This window comes from Jaculus jaculus, chromosome 14 (genome assembly GCF_020740685.1).
Source record: "Jaculus jaculus isolate mJacJac1 chromosome 14, mJacJac1.mat.Y.cur, whole genome shotgun sequence".
NCBI classification, from domain to species: Eukaryota; Metazoa; Chordata; class Mammalia; order Rodentia; family Dipodidae; genus Jaculus; species Jaculus jaculus.
The window spans coordinates 57685830-57710734 of record NC_059115.1 but is presented as its reverse complement, the minus strand read 5'-3'; the positions used below and the strand labels follow the sequence as shown (position 1 = coordinate 57710734).

At 44.1% G+C, this 24905-nt stretch overlaps 1 protein-coding gene across 2 annotated transcripts in view; it reads left to right on the top strand.

Moving 5' to 3' along the window:
* Ptcd2 (pentatricopeptide repeat domain 2) overlaps positions 1 to 4944 on the top strand; it is a 41503-nt gene extending 36559 nt beyond the window's left edge. For both annotated transcript variants that reach the window (XM_004651544.2, XM_045133866.1), the window contains one exon: positions 4009 to 4944. In XM_004651544.2, coding sequence (XP_004651601.1) covers positions 4009 to 4233 — 225 coding nt within the window. In that variant the 3' untranslated portion in view covers positions 4234 to 4944. The remainder of the gene's footprint in view (positions 1 to 4008) is intronic.
* The last annotated feature ends 19961 nt before the right edge of the window (positions 4945 to 24905 follow it).

Here is a 24905-nt window from a genome sequence, read left to right as displayed (position 1 = left end):
GGAGGCTAGAAGTCTAAACAGCATGATGTAGGCTCTGGCATGGGCCCTGTAGGCTGTGTCGTCTCGTGATGAATAGCATTGCCTTAGAAATTTCTACAGGAAGGAGAGAGCACGTAGCAAGACAGGAAGCCAAATCAGAAGAGGGGTGAGGCTTGTTCTCCTATTGGCATGGTCCCGTGGGAGTAACTGTAATCTATTCTAAAGGCAGGACCCTTATTGTCCTCCACCTCTTAGCATGGCCACCCTGGGGACCAAGCTTCCAATGCATGAACCTTTTTTTTTTTTTTTTTTTTTTTGAGGTAGGGTTTCAATCTAGCCTAGGCTAGCCTGGATTCACTGTGTCTCAAGGTGGCCTTGAACTCATGACGTTCCTCCTACCTCTGCCTCCCCAGATTAAAGACATGCGCCACCATGCCTGGCTTCCAATGCATGATCTTTTGATGGACAAACAACATGAAGCCAGAACCCTGAGGCTCTGAGGGAACAAACAGTATCCTGTGGTTGGGGGGAACAGACCAGTCTAACCCCCATGGCAAGACATTTGGCAGCAAAATTACTAATGAATGTGCCCTTTGACCACTTGGGTTCTAGTCCAGATATGTACTGACAAAAATGCAAGAAGCTAGCCAGGCGTGGTGGCGCACACCTTTAATCCCAGCACTCGGGAGGCAGAGGGTAGGAGGATTGCTGTGAGTTCAAGGCCACCCTGAGACTCCATAGTGAATTCCAGGTCAGCCTGGGCTAGAGTGAGACCCTACCTCAAAAAAACAAACAACAACAACAACAAAAAAAAAAAAATGCAAGAAGCTGTGGGCATCATGAAGCTATTGGTTACAGCCAGTTTGTAATAGCCAAACACTGGAAAATGGCCCCAATTTCTACCCGTAGAGGACCAGCGAGCAAATGGGGAGCAACCTCTGAAAGGACTGCTAAGAAATGATGAATACGTGCTGCTCACCATGCTGTGGACTCTTGAGGTGCCAGTGAAGTGAGCAAGGTGAAAAGCAGGGTGCTCTTGCAGTCGAGAGCCACCCCATAACATTTCGTCAGTAACATACACAGTAGTGGTCCCCCCCAGATTATTTTGCCTATTGCCATACATTACGCCCCCTTGATTTGTCTAAGTACACTCTGACATTCGTACAACAATGAGGTTGCCTGACAATACATTTCTCGGGTTCTCCATCACTAAGTGACACATAACTGTAGATACATTTATGTATTCGGATTTAAATTTAAAAATTGCATGAGAAAAACAAGTTTCATTAGAACAGTTGTGAAATAGTAAGGAGAAGGAATGGCAATGGTAGTGTACCTTGTTTGTATCATTTGACCCTGGAATTAGCATTTTTGCCTTGAAAAGTTCTAAAATGAAATGAAACATAAACGAAGAAATATCACAATGCCTAACAATTGAAAGCAGAGTAAGACAAATAAGACAGATAAGCTAACCTAAAAGCCCCCAGCATTGTATCAGTCAGTTCACCTCTCGCTGTAGCAAACAAACCCTCCCGAAGCCTCCTTTAAGGACCTGGGCATGCCAGGAGGAGGTATCGTTGGTCATCTGAAACGTAGCTTTTTGTGTCTCTCTTGTGGCATATAACTTAAGGGGAGAAAGAGTTGTCAAGAAATTTAAAACGATTACAAGTGATCCTCCTGTTAATACATTTGGGACTGGTATTTTTACTGACCAAGTAGCCTCCTGATCTGTCCTCCTGTCTTGCTTCTTCCTCCTTCTGGTGGCATTGTCATTCTGGTACCAGGTGAGAGATGGCAGGACTGGCACCAGGGGCCAGGTGGCCGCTTTCTCCTTCCTCACAGCGTAGTGGATCCCAGCCCTGCCCCACTTAGTTCCTCTCTTCTGCACATAGGCTTCTTCCTGGCGGCAAGAGGGAGCTTGTCAGGAATTTCAGTGCGTGCTGTTAACATGGTAAACCTTCTTTCTACTAGAGCTCTGAACTACTGCATCGGTTGTGACCCTCCCAAACCATTTTGGAATAAGTTTAGAAAAGTAGGGGAATTAGAGTTACGAACAGTTTTTTGATACACACTACTTGTATGTACAGACACAATCACGAATGCGTGCATATGTTTAGTTTTCTCAGTAGTGTTGATGTTGTTTGGAAAACTAGCCCCATGGTTCAGAGTATTCTCCCTGTCAGGGAATTGCCTGATGAGAAGTGGATTGGCTCTTACAACCTCAGTAGCTTTTGAGTTTGTCTGTCTATCTGAGACAGTGTTTTGCTATGTAGTCCAGTCTGACTTGGAGCTCATAAACCTCTCAAGCGTTGGTATTGCCAACATGTGGCACCACATCTAGCTTTGAGCTAATTCAAACTATGTGTATGAGAGATTGCATGAATATTGTAAAAACCTGTGTTTTTAAAATGCAACGTTTATTACATTAAAAAATATTATGTGTAGCCGGGCGTGGTGGCGCACGCCTTTAATCCCAGCACTTGGGAGGCAGAGGTAGGAGGATCACTGTGAGTTCAAGGCCGCTCTGAGACGCCATAGTGAATTCCAGGTCAGCCTGGGCCAGACTGAGACCCTACCTCGAAAAACCAAAAGAAAAAACAAAATACTATGTGTAGAGAAAAGACTATTACTGTCATATATGAGAGATTGCATAAATACTGAAAAGCCTGTGTTTTTAAAATGTAATGTTTATTACATTAAATGTGCTATGTGTACAGATAAAGACTATTAACTGTCATTAGAAGTACAGTACTGGTAACCAGAAGGGTGCTGAAAAGAATTGTGGTTTCCTGCAGTACTGTTAATGAGACCACTCAAACGTTAGCTGCTTTCTTTTTAAATGTGAAATTAAGAGGCGATATGGCACAGTCACTTTTCTGTATCGTGGTTCTCGGGATGCTGCTTAGTATTCCTGTGGTGCTAGACCTGACAGAGATCAGAGTTTCCTCCAGCTCCGTGTGTTTGCTTTGCTGCTTGTGGAAGCTGGATGCTTCTCGTTGCTCCTTCCATGTTTGACAGGACAATGTGCAGAGGGCAAATATAACTGTTTGTCTAGAAGATGAACAAAGGAGTGTTAGGACATCTGATCCTGCTTAAATTCCACTCAGAAATTTTAAGTTATTTGCGTCTTTACTAAGGACTGAACTAAGTAAAATGTTAATTATGTTCAGAATGTAGGTGCACTTTCTAATTTTGAGCTCACTTATTTTTATAAAATTAATACCATACACTAGTTATAACTCTTATTTCTCTGCTCCTTATCTCCGAGCTGTGTGTCCAACAGCCTTCTCAGCATGTCCACCTAGATGGTTCATAGTATCAACTGTACGCACAAGAACAGCACTCTGAGTTTTCCCCTTCGTATACAGTGCTCCTTTCTTCCCCATCTCAGTAAATGACAGCATCCATCATCAAGTTACCAGAACCCAAACTGGGAAGGCAATTTTGGCTCCTTCTTTCCTTCCTTTCACCCCTTAAATAGTAAGTCTTTTTCAGTTTCACCAGCAGAGTAGGCCTCACGTACATCAACTTCATTCTCTCTGTTCATTTTCTAATCTAAAATCACCATCTTTTCTCCTTTGGGCTACAATGAGACCTCTGAAATGGTTTCTAGTTCCTGGTCCATCTAGTTTTAGTCTGCCATTTTTTTTAAAGCTAAATCACATCATAGACCATTTCAAAACTGCTAGCTTTTAGGATTAGTTCCAAAATCCTACTTATATAAAAATCTTGGCCCTGTCTCTGGCTCTCATCCTTGCATTAACAGGGCTGATTCCGTTGCTGCTTGCCCTTCCCATTGTCCTGGGTGCTATATGCCACTCGAATTCCCTTTTTAAAGCTAACAGGTATGACTTGAAGTACTGATTCTGAATTTTCTGTGTAACTTGTAGACTCGCTTATGACAGTACTGCTTCTGTGCGCCCTGGTTGTTGTAAAAGTGCTCGACTTTGACGTGTCTAGCTCTGCATCTTAGAGAATGCAAAGAGGTCTTGTGGAGATATAACTTTCTACTTTTTTTTTTTTCCCCAGCTGGCAAAAGTGAGGGAAAAGGTGAAGGACAACCCCACCCTGATGGGCAAGTTTGAGGAGATCTATGGGAAACTGCACATCAATGGCCAAATCACCACTTACACCTTAGATGCAATTCTCTGCCACACCCCCGGGGACAGGAAACCGCACACATTGTGGTTAAACCGGAGGACAGTCAGCCGCCGGACCTTTCAACCCCTCAGCCACTCTCTACTGGCCGAGTAACTATTCTAAGCCTTCTTATGTGTCCAATGAACTTGAATTATCCTCTCCTCCAAGAAGAGGAGGAGGGCACTATGATAACCCTTGGTCTGCTCCCTAAGTCCCACGTTCATTGAGTGGTGACCAGCATGCTGAATAGAGAGGTTATGGTGTGCCTCTGTAAAGATCTAGATCAAGGAAGGAAAGCTCTCCTCCCTCAGAAAGGATGCTTTCAAGCATCAGCTGCTAAGCAACGAACACATCTCCAGATCCAGTGCATATCAGCAAGAAGCAATTTACCCTACAAATGTGATCAACCTTGACGGGCCCTTCAAGGGAGTCATGACTTTGGAGTTATACCCTTGCTGAATTCAGGAGGTCTGAAACCTGTTCTCCCATGTTGGGAACTAGCCAAGGATTTCCTCACTTGTGACCCTCAGCAAAGTCCCTGAAGCCTTCAGATTTCCATCTGCAAAATGATATTGCCAATGTGTTCATATATGACTTGAAATCTTCATTCAGGGGTCAATAGGTCAGTGTCTTTATAATACGAGAAATATAAAGGAACCCGAGCAAACATCTTGAGAGTGCGTTTTTTTCTTTTCTTGGTACACAAGCAAAACTAGAATTTGTCTTTCAGAGCTAAGAAGTGTGCTAAATTTAAGTGATCGTACTTTGGTCACGGGTATGCTGTGTGTTTTTCAAAGTAAATGCCAGTAAACAACGTGTACTTATTTTCCTGTGGATCATAAATTTCTTGTTTACTAATGATTTTCTCTTTGGGCACTTCATTATTATTTTTATTATTGTAAAAATAAATATGTCATCTGGGCATGGTGGCTCATGCCTTTAATCCCAGCACTCAGGAGGCAGAGGTAGGAGGATCGCCATGAGTTCGAGGTCACCCTGAGACTACATAGGGAATTCCAGGTCAGCCTGAGCTAGAGTGAAACCCTACCTCAAAAAACCAAAAAATAATAAATATGTCATGAGAGTGGGTCAGAGCTTCTGTGGCCATTTGAAATAAAGCAGCTGATAAGTTTTGTGCAGTAGTCACTGATATGTGGAAGATGCACAGGAGCCCATCTCGGTTGGTCCTGTTTTTTTTTTTTTTTTTTTTTTTTTTTTTTTATGAAGGCCCAGAGGATGCTGAGCTGGCAGCAAGGCCAGGAGTGCTATAGACTTGTTCCAAAGTACTGCTTCCACAATGAAGGCTGCACTCTTTATTGTTATTCTGCAGCAAGAATTGTCCATAGAATCAGAAGGTTTAGAATTGAAGAACTCTTCTGAGCCTCCTGACCTCCTTGTCTCGAGTGAATGTGCCTGGTTGCTAGCAAAAACACAAAGAAAATCCACATCATTTTGTGAGCAGTGCATAGAAACCTTCCAAGTTACAGCTGCCTGGAGAGGAAGAAGGGGTGGCTGGTCCTGTTCTCACCTGTATTCAGTCTTAGTTCTGAGGTAACTAATGTGTGTTATGTTCATGTCTAGACAAGAGGTGGCTCCATCAATGTCATTAACAATCAACTTCTTAAGTATAGGTGGGCGTTTCTTTACATTTTTGTCTTTTTTTATATTTTATTTTTTAAAAATATTATTTACTTGAGAGAGAGAGAGGCAGATAGAGAGCTAGAATGGGCATGCCAGGGTCTCTAGCCACTGAAAATGAACTCCAGATGCATGTGCCACCTTGTGCATTTGGCATTATGTGGGTACTGGGGACTGGACCTGGGTCCTTTAGTTATGCAGGCAAGTGCCTTAACCACTAAGAATCTCTCCAGCCTCAACTCTATTGGGTCCCTTGTGGGTGAATTACTTGTGGATGCCTACTGACTCTGAATCTAGACATCATGGTGGTGAGTAGTAAAATTATTAAAAAAGATGGGGCTGGACAGGCTAAGTGAGCCAACGGGTGCAATCATGGTAGTCTGTTATGGGGGAAACCAGCCACTCTAATTGGACTGGAGGCCCGCTCCATGGGAGGGAATACATCCCTGATACTGAAAACCTACAATGGGGTGGTCATGAGCCCTAGGGGTGTAACACCTGCTGCTGTCTGGCCAAATACATGTACTATGCTCATCAAACTGCCTGCTAAATGCTTCTCTTACACCCATATATTAATGTTACTCTCACTTTTGGTTAGAGAAGCTTCTCTTCAGGTAGTGACCTCTGCGATGACTCAAAAGGCACCATAGTGCTGAGAAGAAGTGACAATGAGTGCTCAGCATTGAAACCTCTCTATCATACCTTCCAAGGCTCAGGGTCTACCGGTCAGGTAGCTAGTGCCGAGGGAAGAACCAGGCCTGCTGGTTCCTCCCTAGGGATTGAGAAGGATGATGAGCGTCGGACGACTCAGACCTCTCCTGGCCACCGGAGAAAAACCACACTGAGTCGGGAATCTCTTCAATGCAGGAACTCACAGAAAAAACTCGCTTTATTACTGTGAGCAGTTGCCTATATCATGTTGGGGATGAAGGCGGGGATTTTAGGATGGGGGAAGAGGTAAGGGCAAATAGTAAACTGTAACTATTGAAATGGTAATTACAATTGCCATGCGGAAGTAGTAGGCCAGAAGCCATTAGGCATCTTGCTGAGTCCTAGCTGGCCAGAGACAGGTCGCCCAACTTCACCTAGGCTCAGGAAGTTCCACTAGGCCTCACACCTGGGCCTTTTAGAGCCCAACAAGGGTCCATTGTGGAAGAGGTGGCAGAATGTAAGAGCCAAAGGAAGGGTAGGACTCCTTACAATGTGCTCCTCCAGATACAAAATGGCCTGGATATCCATGACCTCACAGTACCTGACACTACCTACACAAGACCACCATAATCGGAGGAAAAGATCATGACATCAAAATAAAAGAGAGACAGAAGGGGAGGGGATCTGATGGAGAGGGGAGTTTCAAAGGGGAAAGTGGGAGGAGGGAGGGAATTATCATGGATTATTGTCTACAATTACGGAAGTTGTCAATAAAAAAAAAAAAAATTAAAGATGGGGCTGGAGAGGTGGCTTAGTGGTTAAGGCACTTACCTGAAAAGCCAAAAGACTCAGGTTCTATCCCCCAGGACTCATGCAAGCCAGATATACAAAGTGGCACATTTGTCTGGAGTTGGTATGCAGTGGTTAGAGGCCCTCCTGCACCCATTCTCTTTCTCTCTCAAATAAATTAAATGTTTAAAAAAAGAAAAAGATAGCTCCTTAGTTGGGTAATATTAGGGACAGTGTTCTGTATATGTGTCATGGAAGCATTATAAAATACTTAGTGGCTTGAAAATAAATTTTAAAAAACCAAAAATCAAAATGATAGAATGTTTAAAATTGGCAACTTCTACGTTCTCTAGTTCTGAAATGGCAATAACAAATATTTAATATTTAAATGAGACTAAAATAAGGGCAGTATTATGCTTCATGATCAGAGAGTGCATATTTCCTTAACTTTCTAGTGTTGTCTATAAACAGCTTTAACACTTTTTATCATGTCCTTTGGATTAGTCATAATGTAGACTGAGATGCAAATGTACTTGGCACAATATCTGACTTGCAATGATGTTTTGTATTCATGCTAATAAATTTCATTTTAAAAATATGTGTTGGAAAGATGGAAATAGCTGTAAGGGAAGACTCAAACGCAGTCATTCTATCAACACATTACTTTGCATCTCAAAGGAAAACTTCATGATTTACAAAAACATTTGAGAAATAATTCAGTGAAGCCAAAAGAAAATATGAATGATGTATTTTATATATTTGACATTTATATTTATATCATATCTGCAGCCCTTATGATTATTATAAGCATGTAATATTTTTTAAATAGAGTAAAATAAAAATTTAAATTTTTTTCATGAAAAAAAATACTTAGTGGATTAGCACAGCCATCATTTTACTATTCCTCCTGAGCTTAGGAGTCAGCAAGGCAATTCTTAACTTCAGATGAAGCCACCATTAATTTATGACTGGAAACAGTCTTTGAGGCTTCCTCACTTACTATTTCGGACAACTAAGGTTTGGACTTCTGCTGGGGCTGGGCTAGAGTCTTTCTCACAGCATGTAGGTCAGGTACTGGGAGTGAGCCTCCCATAAAGACGGGGCAGAAGCCGCTGTTACCTTGATGAATGACCCGATTGCTGAAGTCACATAGCAACAATTCCAGTGAAGTCACGTGCCCACTGAGATTGAAGGGGGGAGCATATATCTCACTTTTCACTTGTAGGAATGCCAGTGAACTTAGAGATAATTTTTTTAAACTTGTAGACTTTTCCAGTAAGCTCTGGATTTTTCTCCTTCCCCATGACTGTTCTGCCCATTGAGGCCACCACCATCAGGAATCCTCAGTGCTGCCATCTGAGAAGCAAAACCTGTTCGTCCTTTTCTCTTAGTTAAACCCACCTCCGGGACTCTTCATGTCCCGCATAGTGAACATGTCTTATGACATCCTTCATTAGCTTATTAAGGTTAGTCCATCTCGCCTCAACCCTTCATTTTCCACACCCCTTAGTGACTGGCTCACTCCTACTTAGACACTTTTCTTCTGGAAAGGCTTTCTGGACACACCTCCCCTCCTCAGTCACAGATGAATCACTCATGCTCTTGAATTGCATTATCAAAGCAACACAACCCGGTCACTATTTTCTTCACTAGACTTGGGTGTATCTATGCTTTCCTCTGTGATTGTTCTGCCTAGTACCTAGCACAGTAGAGAAGTGAGTTTGAGGGCTGGAGTGATGGTTTAGCCATTAACTCACTTACCTGCAAAGCCAAAGGACCCAGGACCCATATAAGCCAGATGCACAAGGTGGCACACGCATCTGGAGTTCGTTTGCAGCAGCTAGAAGCCCTGGTGTACCCATTTTTTTGTCTCTTCCCCCTCTTTTGCTTATAAATAAAATTTTTAAAAAAGAAGTGTGTGTAGTATTAGGACTTTTACTTATTTATTTGTGAATTACAGACAGAGAAAGAGACAGATAGATAGAGAATGGGTGCACCAGGGCCTCCAGCCACTACAAACAAACTCCAGATGCATGCGCCACCTGTGCATCTGGCTTATGTGGGTCCTGGGGAATCGAGCCTCGAACTAGGGTCCTTAGGCTTCACAGGCAAGCGCTTAACTGCTAAGCCATCTCTCCAGCCCTATTGGGACTTTTTTTTTTTTTAACTTATTTAACCAGGTTAAGGAATCATAGTGGACATCATGCCTTGCCCCAACACCTAGCTTTTCTCTTCATAGGCCATTCATTACTGTGGTCTGAGTATATCCCCTCCCCACATACACACACATCCCCAAGATGATGGTATTATATATGCAGCCTCTGGGAAGGTGATAAGATCATGAGAGTACAGCCCTTATGAATGGGATTGGTACCCTTATGAAAAGAGCCCACAGAAACTTGTTTGCACCTTGTACCATGTAAGGACACAGCAAGTTGGCACTCCAGGAATCAGAAGGTGAGTCTTCGCCAGACACTGAATCCACTGACCCTTATGCTTTGACTTTCTAGCTTCTAGAACTGTGAGAAATTCCATAGTTTATAAATCACCCAGTTTGGGGTATTTTGTTATATAGCATGAATAGAATAAAGAAATACCAAACTCGGGCTGGAGAGATAGATGGCTTAGCGGTTAAGCACTTGCCTGTGAAGCCCAAGGACCTCAGTTTGAGGCTCGATTCCCCAGGACCCATGTTAGCCAGATGCACAAGGGGGTGCATGCGTCTGGAGTTCATTTGCAGTAGCTGGAAGCCCTGGTGCACCCATTCTTTCTCTTTCTCTCTCTCCCTCTTTCTCTCTCTGTCTGTTGCTCTCAAATAAATAAATAAAGTTTTTTTTTAAAAAAAAAAAAAAGAAATACCAAACTCTCTACATTTCAACCTACCTCAAGCTTTTGTTCAGCCCATGATGTAACCTTCCTCCTGCCTAAATGTCTTATCCATCCATCCGTGTAGCCTATTTTTCAAGACCCAACTCATGTCACCTTTTGCGTGAGGCATTCCCATGCTTTCAAAATCCATGTGTGTTCTCCATTTGCGTATCAACTCTGTAACAAGCATTTGCATTTGCAAAGGACAAGACGCCATGAAAGTCTCCTAAGATGGCACAGTCAAAAGGCCAGCTCCCTTTCCCACTGCAGAGCTTTTTTTGCCATGTTGAGCTCAAGAATTCTTGGCCTGCTCATCTGCTTATGGCATCTGCGCGTGGTATTCATTGTAATGATCCAAGTCCTACTGAGCAGCAGACTCGGTTATAAGATGAAAACTTCCTGACAGCTTTGATGAGAAAGACCCAAGGAAAATAATAAGCCTTTAAACCTACTCATAATAGGTATCCCTGGGAAATAATAGGTTAAAAAAATTACCTGCTGCAATTCAGATAAGCAAAATTATGGATTTCTGTTTCTCTAAGAGAGAACTAAAATTTCTCATGAATTCTAGTGTTAAAACGCAGAGAACAGGGATCATGGGAGACCTGATCCTGCTTGAAGTCTATGTTAGCCTTTGATTTCTTTGAGATAAATATTCTCTCTTTGATATCTTTCTCCTATCCTTTTTTCACATCCAGGATGATAACTGAGGATGAGTTCTTAAATTTTGGCATTTTATCAGAATCTTGCGGAAAGCTTGTTAAAATACAGACTTTTTGGTCCTGTCCCCAGAGTTTCTGCTTCTCTATACCTGGTGTGGGTATATACATTTTGCATAAGTAGTAAATTCTCACATGATGGTTTGCTAGCTAGGGCAATGCATGTTAAGAACGGTGGGAATAAGAGGGGAGAAAAACTGAGTTTATCAGTCTGTTCCTGTGAGATTGGTCTCATTTAGGAGGAGAAAAAGGATCTGAAATATCTGCCTTGCTGGTGGCATTGTCCCAGCAGGCCTTTTGCAGGGTCATTCTGACATCTATTTCTGAGGTCTTCAGCCTCTGCATCTGTCACATTCATAAGGACCCTCTGCTTGTTCCTCAGGCCAACCCCAAGCCCTCCAACTGAGTCCTATGATTCAGAAATACCAACACTCAAGAGGCAGAGGTAGGCAGATCATGGGGACTTTGAAACCAGCCTGAGACTACAGAGTGAACTGTAGCTCAGCCTGGGCTAGAGTGAGGTCCTACCTCAAAAAAAACAGCAATAATTATAATAATAATTTTAAAAGATGAGATTGAAGAAGGAGAGCCAGAAGGAAGGAAGCTGGCTGCTTTGGCAGAGAAGAAGTGTCATTTAAGAGACTGGGGGTGGGGGGCCATGGAATAGAGTGAGGGGCCCCAGAGACAGGCCACAAGGCTCCTGAAAATGCACTACTGCATTACAGTGATGTTCTGCAAATCCCTCCACACTCTGGTCCCCTTTCCTTTCCCCAAATCAGGCCAGGCTTCTCACCCAGAAAAACCCACAGTCACCCTGTCTCTTAATCCCTCAGATTATCATGTTGACTTATAAGCGACATCACAACGGAAGTTGTAACCTCTTATAGTAAGTGTCCTACAACACAATTTGTGTTACTGGTAACTAAGCAGCCACTCTGGCTGGTGTATCCCATAATGCCCTGGGTGGGGACACATTCTGTAACCATGAAGATTCAAGAGGACAAAAGTGACCTCCAGTTGCACAGCTGGAAATGTCAGGCAGCATGAGGGGAATGTTCTGGTTGGAGCCAGCGGCAAGAACACTGCATGCACACCCAAAGCCTATTTCGCACTGAAAAGCCAGCAGAGAACTGAGCATCTCAACATGGGGCTTTCAGGCCACAGGGCTTGCCTATAAAACTGTAGAGAGCAGCAGAAATGTCATCTCCAATTCAAGTTAACGGATTCTTTGATAGACAGGTGCTCAGGTCACAGGGAGTTCAATTATAACGGGGCTATTTATGCCAGCCTTTATGAAATATAAGAAAACAAATTATCCAGCACATAACAAGAATTACTGGTTCTCTTCAGAGACACTTTGGATGCATTATCTCATTGACGCCTCAGGAAAATTCCACAAGGAATTATCACTCCATTTCATAGATGAAGAAATGAAGATTAGAGACGGAACGACGCTTGCTCATGGATAAAGCAGTAGAGTAGGAGAGGACAGTATTGAAAACACTTGGATGCTGTGGGTTTTTAAAAATATGTATTTATTTGAGAGCGACAGACAGAGAAAGAGGCAGATAGAGAGAGAGAGAGAGAGAGAGAGAGAGAGAGAGAATGGGCGTTCCAGGGCCTCCAGCCATTGCAAACAAACTCCAGATGCGTGCGCCCCCTTGTGCATCTGGCTAACATGGGTCCTGGGGAACCGAGCCTCGAACCAGGGTCCTTAGGCTTCACAGGCAAGCGCTTAACTGCTAAGCCATCTCTCCAGCCTGATGTTGTGTTTTTAACAATATGTCTGTATTGCCTGTCCAAATGGAGGCTGTGCTTTTGTGTGTGTGTGTGTGTGTGTGTGTGTGTGTGTGTGTGTGTGTGTGTGTGTGTTTTCAACATTCCCTGTCTGATTTCATGCTTTTTTTACCAACAACTGAAGAACTTAGAAGAGACAGCAGAGGGCGCCCGGAGTCACTACCTTTCTTCTTTTTTTTAAGTTGATAGTTTTCAAAACTGCCTTTCATTTCTGGAACTCAGCGAGAAAGAGGTCCGCGCCGCAGAACCCACAGGAAAAGTCTCCGTGTAGGCTTCAGGGGAGGCGTGGAACACTGTCTTCACTGAGGTTAAGAGTTTCCAGTGTGGAGAGGCTGCTTGTGTGCTCACCTGAAATGCGTTGGATGCTCCGCTCCACGGGAAAACACTGTAGAAGAGAATGGATGGTGGGGGCTGGAGAGATGGCTTAGCGGTTAAGTGCTTGCCTGTGAAACCTAAAGACACAGGTTCGAGGCTTGATTCCCCAGGACCCACGTTGGTCAGATGCACAAGGGGGCGCATGCATCTGGAGTTTGTTCACAGTGGCTGGAGGCCCTGGCGCGCCCATTCTCTCTCACTCTCTCTCTCTCTGTATCTGCCCCTCTTTCTCTCTGTTACGCTCAACTAAATAAATAAAAATTAACAAAAAAAATTTTTTTTAATGGATGGTGGTTTGTCTCAGCTGTAGAAGCACCTCCTAACTTAAGATTGGGGCCTGGAGAGATGGTTTAACAGTGAAAGTACTTACTGGCAAAGTGAAGAGACCCAGGTTCAGTTCCCCGGGGCCCACTGAAAGCCAGCTGCATGAGGTGGCACATACATCTGGAGGTACTTTGCAGTGGCTGGAGGCCCTGGCATGCCCATTCTCTCTCTCTCTCTCTCTCTCTCCATACACACACACACACACACACATATCTGTCTCTCTCTCAAATAAATCAGTGAATAAGATATTTAAAAAGAAGAATGGATCCCTTGTAATTTGCTTTCCTTTATGTACTAAAATGAATGCATGTGAAAGAAATGAGAAAGAATTTCATTGGGTTCTTAACGATTTAGTTGTCTCTTCACCCTCCCAAACCCAGCAAATGACAGTCAACTTGACCATCTCTTCCTGCTGACATTAGAAACGTACTAGCTTTTGAAACACTCTCCACTTCGGTGAGGGAGACCTTGTATGTCAGTGTTTTGAGCACTGCCCATTTATGAGCATGGGTCCGAGGTCAAGTTTCCAACCCATGGAGTTTTACTGTACATTGAATCCACAGAGTACTAGCTGTAATGGGATTGGAATTCTGGTGAAAGACATCCTTGAGAGAGGTCAGAATGAGGGAGGAGCCAAAAACTAAAGGCCCTTGCTCAAGAGGGCCAGTGAATGTTTAATAAACCATTCTTGGACCTGCTACCACCTCGGGGAGACTCTGAAGAAGGCAGCTGGATATCCTGAAAGAACCAGATATTAATGAATACACATATATATTCCTGACACATTTGGTAAGGCATTCAACATATTTGGTGACCAACTGGCCATACGTCTCTAGGAGGTTGGGATTAAATGGCCAGAATGATTTCTTCCCATACAATGTTAGGCAGGCTTTGCTGCCGACACTTATGTTCATGGATTGTGAGTACATAAGGTAGTGGTGACTTCTCTGGGCACACGGGCTCTTGCAAGTAAAGAATCGGGAGTGTGAAGCTTACGCCTGCAGGGTCCTTGTGTTTACTTCTGTTGTTGTTGGAGATAGGATCTCTCTTTATAGCCCTGGCTGAACTCCTGCCTCTTCCCATAAGATTGTGCCACTGTACTTGGCCAAGATCTGACAAAGGGAGAAGTTAAAATTAGTAAGTTCGGCCTGGAGAGATGGTTTAGTGATTAAGGTGCATGACTGAGAAGCCTAAGGACCCATGTTGGACTTTCCGGATCCCACTTAAGCCAGAGGCACAGAGGTGAGGTGAGTGCAAGGTCACACATGCCCACTAGGTGGCGCAAGCATCTGGAGTTCGATTGCAGTGGCTGAGGCCCTGGCACACCAGTTCTTTCCCTCTAAAAATAAAATTTCAGGGGCTGGAGAGATGGCTTAGCGGTTGGGCGCTTGCCTGTGAAGCCTAAGGACCCTGGTTTTGAGGCTCGATTCTCCAGGACCCACGTTAGCCAGATGCATGCGTGTGGAGTTCGTTTGCAGTGGCTGGAGGCCCTGGCGCACCCATTCTCTCTCTATCTGTCTCTTTCTCTCCCTCTCTCTCTGTCACTTTCAAATAAATAGATAAAAATGAACAAAAAAAAATTAAAAATGAATAAATAAAAATAAAATTTCAAAGATCAGTTAACTTAGTTGGGGTGGTGGCCCTTCTGCACTTTCCTACCCTTTGTGATGTTTTGAATATGAAATATCCTCTTGGGCTCATGTTTTGAAGTCTTGGGCCTCAGCTTGTGCACTACTTTGAAGGTTGTGGATCCTTTAGGAGGCCGGGCTTTGCTGGGAGTGTTACCATGGAAGTTTATACTGACCTCTGGTGTGCCCACTTGTCCTCTTAAGTCCTGGCCCACAGACAAAGTGGCCCTGCCATGCCTTCTCCATTATGACCAACTGAAATCTCTCCAACACCATGAGTCCAAATAATCCTATTGCTCTTAAGTTACTTCTGCCAGGTATTTTGTCACAGCAAGAAAATAAGTAATTAATACACCCCTGCTGTTTAACCATCTTTGCCACCTCCTTAGAGTTGAAATATTGAACTCAGTGGACCAGGGTCTGGCCCAAAGGTATAAAGCTTATATTCATATAGACTATTCAGGTCCATATTTATTTGTTTATTAATTTAATTGTATTTATTTTATTTATTTTGAGCCAGGATCTTACAATGTAGCCTAAACTAGCCTGAAATTGTCCCAGGCTGTATTCTAATTTATAATCCTCCTGCCTCAACCTTTCAAGTGCTAGGGTTACAGTTATGTACTACCATCTCAGCTCAAAGTCTTCATTTAAGTCTCTTTCTCTTGTTCAAACTTTGTGAGTGCAAGACCCGACCTTTTAGTTATTATTTATTTAACTCTACAGAAACCCTCTTATGCAAAACATCTTGATAGATGTGGAGAACACATTCAGCTACTATTAAGTAGCTAATCCCCTCCAGCAAAATGGAGGTGAGGCACTCACTAGGAAGTGAGAGTCTTGGAGTCTTTGAGCTGCAGCATTGGTGAGCAATCTGGGCCAGAGAAGGCTGGGCTCAAGTTTGCCTTCTGTTCACATTTTAATACAATAAGGTTATGATTCCTTTTTTTTCTCCTTGAATTCTACTTCCTCTTTCTCCTTTCTCTGTTCTTCTATTTTCTGTCTCCCCATCATTTCGTTAATGATTCTATTTAAAAAAAAAATTAGGTCCCTTTTTGGGGCTCTTTTGTGACCGAGTTTGGCTTTCTGTCTTCTCTTCCACTCCTGACTCAAGAGAGGCTGCTTTACTGGAACTGAGGCAAGACCTAAGGTTTGCTTCAGTCCTGTTTTGTCCCTCTTACTCCAAAGAAGATCTGAACAGGACAAGTTGAGAAAAGCAAGTGATATGCCTAACCCTATCTTCCTTCTCAGCTGCACTCATTTCTCCCCAATCTTTCTTACAGGCCCAGTATTTTGTACATTCTTTGACATGAGTGAACCCCTCAAAGCAGGACATGGACAAGAATAACCTATTTTTTTAAAACTTTAATATATTTTTTAATTTGAGAGAGAGGCAGATAAAGAAAAAGAGAGAAGGCTGGAGAGATGGTTTAGTAGTTAAGCGCTTGCCTGTGAAGCCTAAGGACCCCAGTTCGAGGCTTGATTCCCCAGGACCCACGTTAGCCAGATGCACAAGGGGGCGCATGCGTCTGGAGTTCATTTGCAGTGGCTAGAAGCCCTGGCACGCCCATCCTGTCTCTCTCTCTCTGTGTGTCACTCTCAAATAAATAAATAAAAATAATAAACAACAAAAAAAAAAAAAGAGAGAGAGAGAGAGAATGGGCACACCAAGGCCTTCAGCAGCTGCAAATGAGTTCCAGATGCATGCTCCACCTTGTGCATCTGGCTTACGTGGGTCCTGGGGAATCAAACCTGGATCCTTTGGCTTTGCAGGCAAGCGCCTTAACACCTAAGCCAACTCTCTAGCCCCATCTCCTATTTTCACTACAACCCAATGTATATTTCTATTTCTCCCAGTTTGCTAACAAAGAATATTTAGCAAGTACTTTTTAACCTGGAAATTACACCAAGAACATTAAAACAAACAGAACAACAACAACAATAACAAAAAACAATGATGTTTGCCAGTTCAACATTTCCACACCTGATGCTCAGGTACTTACAAACTATGAACTTTGGGATCCAGTTTTACATCTCTCATCCTCTACTTATACCTTAGAAGATGCTTGCTACACCCAAACTAATAATATCTCATTACTTTCTTCTCAATTATTTTAATAAAAATTATCCCCTTTGACCATGAAATTTTCACTTTTAGTGGACCTCACTTATTCTTGATCTTGACACTGACTCTGGACAAGAATGGGGCAGCTATGTCAGGTGTGGTGACTCACGCCTTTCACCCTAACACTTGGGAAGCAGAGGTAGGAGGATCACTATGAGTTTGAGGCCAGTCTGAGATTACATAGTGAATTCTAGGTCAGCCTGGGCTAGAGTGAGACTCTACTTAAACAAACAAGAACAGGAAGAATATAGACCAATGAAGACAGCAGTGGAAAGGGAATGCCCTTCAGAACTCACGTAGCTCAGTGGATAACTCCTCTGGGGAAACTTGGGAAGCACTGCCTCTTGTCCATGTCACAATGTCCCCAAGCACATTGGACAATGAAAAGATGTGGGTGGTATGGGACGCTGTCCTCCGGGGAATGACCATTACTACCTTGAAAGCAGAACAGCTGTGATGGCCCCCACAAACACCTCACAAGATTGGATACACTAACATTCCTTCATGGAGGAGGGCTCAGTAGGTCCAAGAGGCACAGGGGATGCTCAAGAGAGGATCCCGCCTCTCCCCGAGAAATGTAAGCAGCTAAGTGTTGCTTGGGGATGGTGGTGGTGGTTTCTGCAGTGATGTCTACCCTATTAGCCACCCGTGATGCTGGAAGTGGCCCCAGTTAAACTCATTGGTTCACCAAGCTAGACCTGGGTGGAATCTGGAATCGTTTCTTTGCTCTGTCCCTGGTGCCCTGCGCGAGGTAAACCGCAGCATGTGGGGCTACAGTGAACTTGTCGAAAGTTATTTTGGAAGGCTTGGCCTCACCTGTCATTGAGATTCAATGATGACAATAAAATGCCTTTGATTCAAGAGGATTTGGGCAGCTTACTCCTGGGGTTTGAGTGGGGAGGTGCCTGTGGGGGTGCAACGTATATAAGTATGCATGTACGTATATGTGTGCGTACGTGCATGTGTGCGTATTTGTACAGGCCAGAGAACAACGTTGGGTGTCATCAGACATTGCCCATGTTTTAAGATATGTTATTTATGGGCTGGAGAGATGGCTTAGCGGTTAAGCGCTTGCCTGTGAAGCCTAAGGACTCTGGTTCAAGGCTTGATTCCTCCGGACCCATGTTAACCAGATGCACAAGGGGGCGCACGTGTCTGGAGTTCGCTTGCAGTGGCTGGAGGCCCTGGCACACCCATTCTCTCTCTCTGCCTCTTTCTCTGTCTGTCGCTCTTAAAAAAAAATTAATAAATAAATTTAAAAATATGTTATTTATTTATTTATTTTGAGATTGAGAGAGAGAAAGTGGACAGGCCAGGGCATCCAATCACTGCAAACGAACTCCAGACACATGTGCCACCTTGTATGTCTGGCTTTCATGGGTGCTAGGGAATCGAACTTGGGTCCTCAGGCTTCACAGGCAAGTGCCTTAACTGCTATGCTATCTCTCCAGCCCCACTTTTATTTTTTTTCTTTAAATATTTTTTGTTCATTTTTATTTACTTATTTGAGAGTGACAGAGAGAGAGGGAGAAAGAGACAGATAGAGAGAGAATGGGCGCGCCAGGGCTTCAAGCCACTGCAAACGAACTCCAGACGCATGCACCCCCTGGTGCATCTGGCTAACGTGGGTCCTGGGGAATCGAGCCTCGAACCGGGGTCCTTAGGCTTCATAGGCAAGCACTTAACTGCTAAGCCATCTCTCCAGCCCCCCACTTTTATTTTTCAAGACAACATCTCTCATTGGCCTGGAACTTACCAAGTAGGCTAGAATGGCTTGCCAGAAAGCCCTGGGAATCTGTCTGTCTTTATCTCCCCAGCACCTAGAATACAAACACTCTACTATGAAAGGCATTTTTTTTCCCATGGGTTCTGAGACTCAAAATCAGGCCCTTATGCTTGCAAGGTAAGCACTTTACCAACTGAACTGTCTCCCCATAATCAGTGGCTCATCTGGATCTTATCCTTTATTGCTCTTATTCCCTTGTTGTCATTTCAAATTTGGAAGCACATAGATTTTTTTCATAGGAAAACTACCTCTTTTCTGCTGGCGTCTTCAGGCCCAACACCTGATAGATTACATTAGACCAAATCTTGCCAACTCGGCCACTACTGGCACTTAAAAATATTTGTCTGTTTGCGTGTGTACACATGTGTGTGTGTGAGCATGCATGCACGTGTGCACACCAGGGCCTCTTGCGACTGCAGATGAATGCCAGACACATGTCACTTATTGCATCTGACTTAAAGGACAGCTTGCGGGCCGAGCATGATCTACTAGGCTTTGCAGGCAAGTGCCTTTAACCACTGAGCCATCTTCTCAGCCCCCATTATTGGCATTTGGGGCTGGAAGCTTCCTTGCCATAAGAGACCACCTTGTGCATCCATGGCCTCAACCCATTGTTTGCCGGTAGCGTACGCTAGTCACAGTCTATAATGTCTCCAGACTTTGTGTCAAATGTCACCCGGGGGCGCAGCATGAACTCCTGTGGAGAACTTTCTCAGAGTATCTGCGAAGCACATGTGGGTAATCTCCCGGTGGAGATGGCAGTATTTTGTGGTTGTTGGCGGGAGAGGGGCTCGGAGAGCCTGAGATACTGGGGTCATTTGCTCTTCAAGAAGAACTGCTTGTTCCTCTTCACCCCCACTTGCTCACCCAATAGGACAATGACAGTAACCAAAGAATTTGAAGAACAAACCTTGGCTACTTCCTTCCTTGGTGACCCGTGCGCCATCTCCTTGTGGGGTCTGGGTGGTACTGAGAGATGCTAATGTAAATTCATACTAGGATAGTAGACTATGGCCGATCAATCCAAAGAAACCAGCCGCGGAGAAACACTATAGAATGAGCCACTCTCAGAGGCATGATGCTGGCGAAAAGCAGGCAGCTGCAGAAGCTCCAGGTCTGGGTGGGGGTGAGCATGATCACCAGGGAGAAGCATGACTGTATTGTAGGCTTCCACACTAATAGGCATCCTGGCTGAAGTGCTGGTTGCATGAATCTATACATGTGCCCAAGCTCAGAAAACTGCACACCAAAAACTTAATTTTACCATGTATTAGTAATGAGCTAACAAACAACAACAATTAAAAACAGTGGTCTTTGAAGGGGGTAACGGGCTTTTAATACTTGCATGTCTTCTAACCATAGTACAGCATTGAAACCCATATTTAAAAAAAAAAAAAGCACCACCAACAACACATTGACCATTAGCAGTAATTGCAGCACTCAAGGGAAGGGAAGAAGGCGGCGGTATTCTGGAACAAAGTGAAGACAGCTTGGGCTTCCTCAATTCTTCTTTCACTTTCTGTAGAACAAGGTGATCTTCACTTCTCAATCCAGGGTTACAGGTTTCATCCCAGAATCAGCTCCGCCACCTGGACCAAAAGAAAGAAAAATGTTTCCAGGTCTTGATGGACATGGTGGGCATTGGAACAGACTCATCAGGGTCCTTTGAGGTATATATGAGGTCACAATGAGGTGCCTGATGCTCTTGTGCAGGTGGACAGGGCTCGTGGAAGTGATCAGACAGAAAGTCTGGTGGTGGCGCTAGCTTTCCACTTCAGGACAGAGAAAAACAGACCACAGGGGCTTGAATCTAAGGGAGATCAGTGTCCTGTGCATATTATTCCCATGAATGATGTCATCAGATGCATGTGGGTAGTGGTCCACATATCTGCGGGATTTTCCAATTGCTCTGCTTATCTCGTGTGATCTGCTCTGATGCTTGTGAGAATATTGGGGTAGGGATCTGTTTGGGGAGGTCGCATTTGTGTGAAAGCCCCATTTGAGACTATGACTGTTCAACCTCTCTCCCTATCTCCCCTTCTGTCTCTCTCTTTACCTTCCTTCCTTCCTTCCTTCCTTCCTTCCTTCCTTCCTCCCTCCCTCCCTCCCTCCCTCCCTCCCTCCCTCCCTCCCTCCCTCTCTCTCTCTCTTTCTTTCTTTCTTTCTTTCTTCAGAACTACAGGCTGTGTCAGGCTGGAGAGATGGCTTAGCAGTTAAGCGCTTGCCTATGAAGCCTAAGGACCCTGCTTCGAGGTTGATTCCCCAGGACCCATGTTAGCCAGATGCATAAGGGGGCGCACACATCTGTAGTTCATTTGCAGTGCCTGGAGGCCCTGGCATGCCCATTCTCTCTCTCTCTCTCTCTCTGCCTCTTTCTCTCTTTGTCTTTCTGTCGCTCTCAAATAAATAAATAAAAATAAGCAAAATCAAAACAAGAACTCCAGGCTCTGGGTTACATGTACATGGAAACACTGTTCACAGACAAAAACTCTTGCTTATTTGCTTATGCAGTAATGACAATCCATCCTAGCATTCTCACATCAGAAAAGAACCTGCTTGGCTTCTTGGAGAACGAAATGCATGGCCACACTGAGTCATGACGTGCCATCCACCTGATAACCGTTCTGAAATTTCAGCACAAAACACAAGCCATGTCACACTTGCAAATAGCGTACTTCTATCTCTTTTTCTCCTGCCGTTCAACATTTTCAGCAGCATAATTTCACAGGGACGGCTGAGGCATGTCTGCACTTTTTCGGAGATAGCCCCGCTACATTAAACATCCCTGGGAGCTGTTGATCCCCCGCCCTTATCTGAGTGAACACTGTGAAGACGAGATAAATGTTGCAGCCCTGCTATGTCTGCAGCTTGTGACTACAGTGTGGTGGCGGAGCTGAGAAACGTGTGGCACAGGAAGCAGCCTGTGGCTTCAGATCATCTTGGAAGGAGAGCTTTGAACTTCTCAGTGGCGCTTTACATCTTTTATCGCATTTGAGCCTCACAGCCAGCCTCCCTCCACCATGCACGCACCCAGTGATGGCAGAAAAACGGCTTCATCCCCACTGTAGATGCCACAGCCACGGGATTTGTAAGAGACGTGGAAACCAGGCTGGTGCCAACCTGACTCTTCTGATTACAGACACCATGGCTCCACTCAGCTCACTAGATGGGGAAATACCATCCGGTGTGTCCGCCAGGGCTGTTGCAGTCAGGGATGGTCAAGTCCCCAAGATGGCACACTCACATGGAAGGAGGCTTGAAAATGGCTCTTGAGAGGAAGCCTAATTCTTCACAGGACTGATGTGTTCTCAGGATATCTAGCTCTCCCACATCAAGGGATCCCAGAGAGAGCAACGCAGAAATTTCAATCATTTTGATGATCTAATCTCAGAAGTCACACTCTGTTTGGTCCTCACATATAATATAATATTATATATTATATTATTATATAACTAATATAAGTGAGTACCTTATTAGCCTGTGAGGGACATTTCATATTCAAACCGTAACTGTAACAGGAACTCTTGTATGTCTGGTAATTAGCAAGATATTTTTCTCATAGCTCTCAATAGACAGTGGTGGTTCTTTGTGGCAGCCAGCCTCTAGGATGACTCCTGCCCCCCAAAAAGGACTGAGCTACATGAGCACTAGGGACTGAAGAAGTAAGTACCAGAACGTGACTTCTGACATCTTGATCGCTACCTCACAAGAGACTCAGAGCCAAGCAAGGCTCTTCTGAACTCTCCAGAGTATCTGACATAAGTGTTTACTGGGGTTTCAAGTTGCTAATTTTGAAGGCAGCTTATTCCAAAGCCAACAGATAATGAATATGCTATTATTGCAAATGGTTGAATGGGTGATGTCACCTACATGGAAAATTCTAGAGTTGTACTGATCTCAGGTCACAGGGGTTATGAAGCAAGAAGCCTGACCAGTAGGACTTCCCCATCCCCCAACTGTGTGACAGCAACAGTAATGAATGTAGGCATTTGCAGCATCTTTCAGATCTTCACCTGACCCGAAGAGTTATGTGTCTCATGACAAACTTCCAGAGACAGATATCCTAGTGATATTTAACTGTCAGACAGGTCATTTCTCCACCTAGCGAGATAATCCTGACCCCAACAGTTAATCTTGAAATCCCCTCTCTTGTCCCCTGCCCCTAGGAGCTGACAAGCCTCTCAGATTAATTTGAGTTCATCTTCTTAAGTCTTTTGTATCCCAAAACTTTGATGAAAAGGGTGGCATTTTAACAGTAGCCAGTATTTGACCAGGTACAGAGAGAGAGCCTTGTTTTCCCAGGCTTCACAACGTGTGGTGCTATTCAGAGCCTGGCTGGTGGGGACAGAGGGATTTGGCTCTGAGTTCCTACATAGGTGCATTTCTTAAAAGAAACCTCCTATCTCCTCCTTTCCCCATGGATCTCTGCTATCTCTCCTGGATCTTGGTGACAGCTTCTGGAACATTCCACTTCTCAACAATTGCTTCCATTCTTGACTGCCATTCCCAATTATCTTGCTGCCCCTGTTCTGCCCTATTCCTGTCAAAATTTGAAAGTTTGGGTGCCAGTCCCATCACAAGCAATTACAGTCTTTCCAGATAACCTTGAATTGTCTGACCCTTAAAGGACCACAGGCTTTTAAGGCCCTTGATACAATCTCCACATAGGCATTTACAAGTTTCTGGGCTCTCTGTTCACTCAAAAGCATCCCTTTATTATGAAAAATGAGTGTCTCTCTGTGGGGGCTATGTACTGTGTCCCTCCTTTACCCTAATGAATAAATTCCATGGTCACTTGGGATGTTCTTTCTCCTTCAAGAGGTTGGCATAAACTTGATCTTCTCTTTGCTCAAGAATCCTAAAGTGGGCTGGAGAAATGGCTTAGTCATTAAGACACTTGCCTGCAAAGCCTAAGGACCCAGGTTTGATTCTCCAGTACCCAGGAAAGCCAGATTCACAAGGTAGTACATGCAATCTGGAGTTCATTTGCAGTGATTAGAGGCCCTGGCATACCTATTCTCTCTCTCAAATAAACAAGTAAAATTTTTTTAAAAAAAGAATCCTAAAGTTCCCACTGTTTTTCTTCCCATGGAATTTAAACACCTCTAGTCAGTAGTTGTACTGTGGCCAGTAGATCTTCACCCTGGATCTCCACATCCCAAAATGGGCAAATATATACATGAGATCCCACCATAACCTTTCTGGTTTGAACTAGATACCAATAGGACAGTGCACAATGGGCCAATTGATTCAAACAGGTCAATTCTATTCCATATTACTATCTCCTACAAATCCTACCTGAAACACCCAGACCCTCTGTCTACCTCGTCTATCTGTAATAGGATCAGGAGAAAGGTGTGGTGAGCTGAGGCATCAGGCCATTCTAAGCTGCTGAGCTGAGGGGCATCAGCACCCATCCTTCACGCACACCTGGCAGCAGAACCCCGTGACTTGTCAGCTAGCGCTTGGGTTTACGCCACACAGTCCCTGAACGTGTGGCTGTTTTATGAATCTGTACATATAGAGTCTGTGTGTGCAGCCTCACGGCCTAGGCTCTAAGCTCGGGGGAGTGCTACAAGTTGATTTTAGTACTCAGCAGAGGAAGTCATAGATAATCGGTGTGGGGGGGGGTGTCTTTAAATGGAATTTGAAATTTTATCCACTGATCTCTGCTTTAGTGCAGGTTTAAAAAATATATATTTCATTTATTTATTTGAGAGACAGAATGGGCATGGCAGGACCTCCAGCCACTTGCAAATGAACTCCAAATGCATGTGCTACTCTGTGCATGTGGTTTATATGGGTCCTGAGGAATTGAACCTGAATCCTTAGGCTTCACTGGCAAGTGTTTCAACCGCTAAGCCATCCCTCTAGCCCAGTATTTTTTTTTTTTCTTTTGTTGTTGCTTGTGGGTTTTCTTCTTTCTTTTTTTTTTTTTTTTTTTTTTTTTTTTTGAGGTAGGGTCTCATTCTAGCTCATGCTGACCTGGAATTCTCTATGTAGTTTAGGGGTGGCCTTGAACTCACAGTGATCCACCTACCTTTGCCTTCCCAGTGCTGGGATTAAGGGCATGCACCACCATGCCT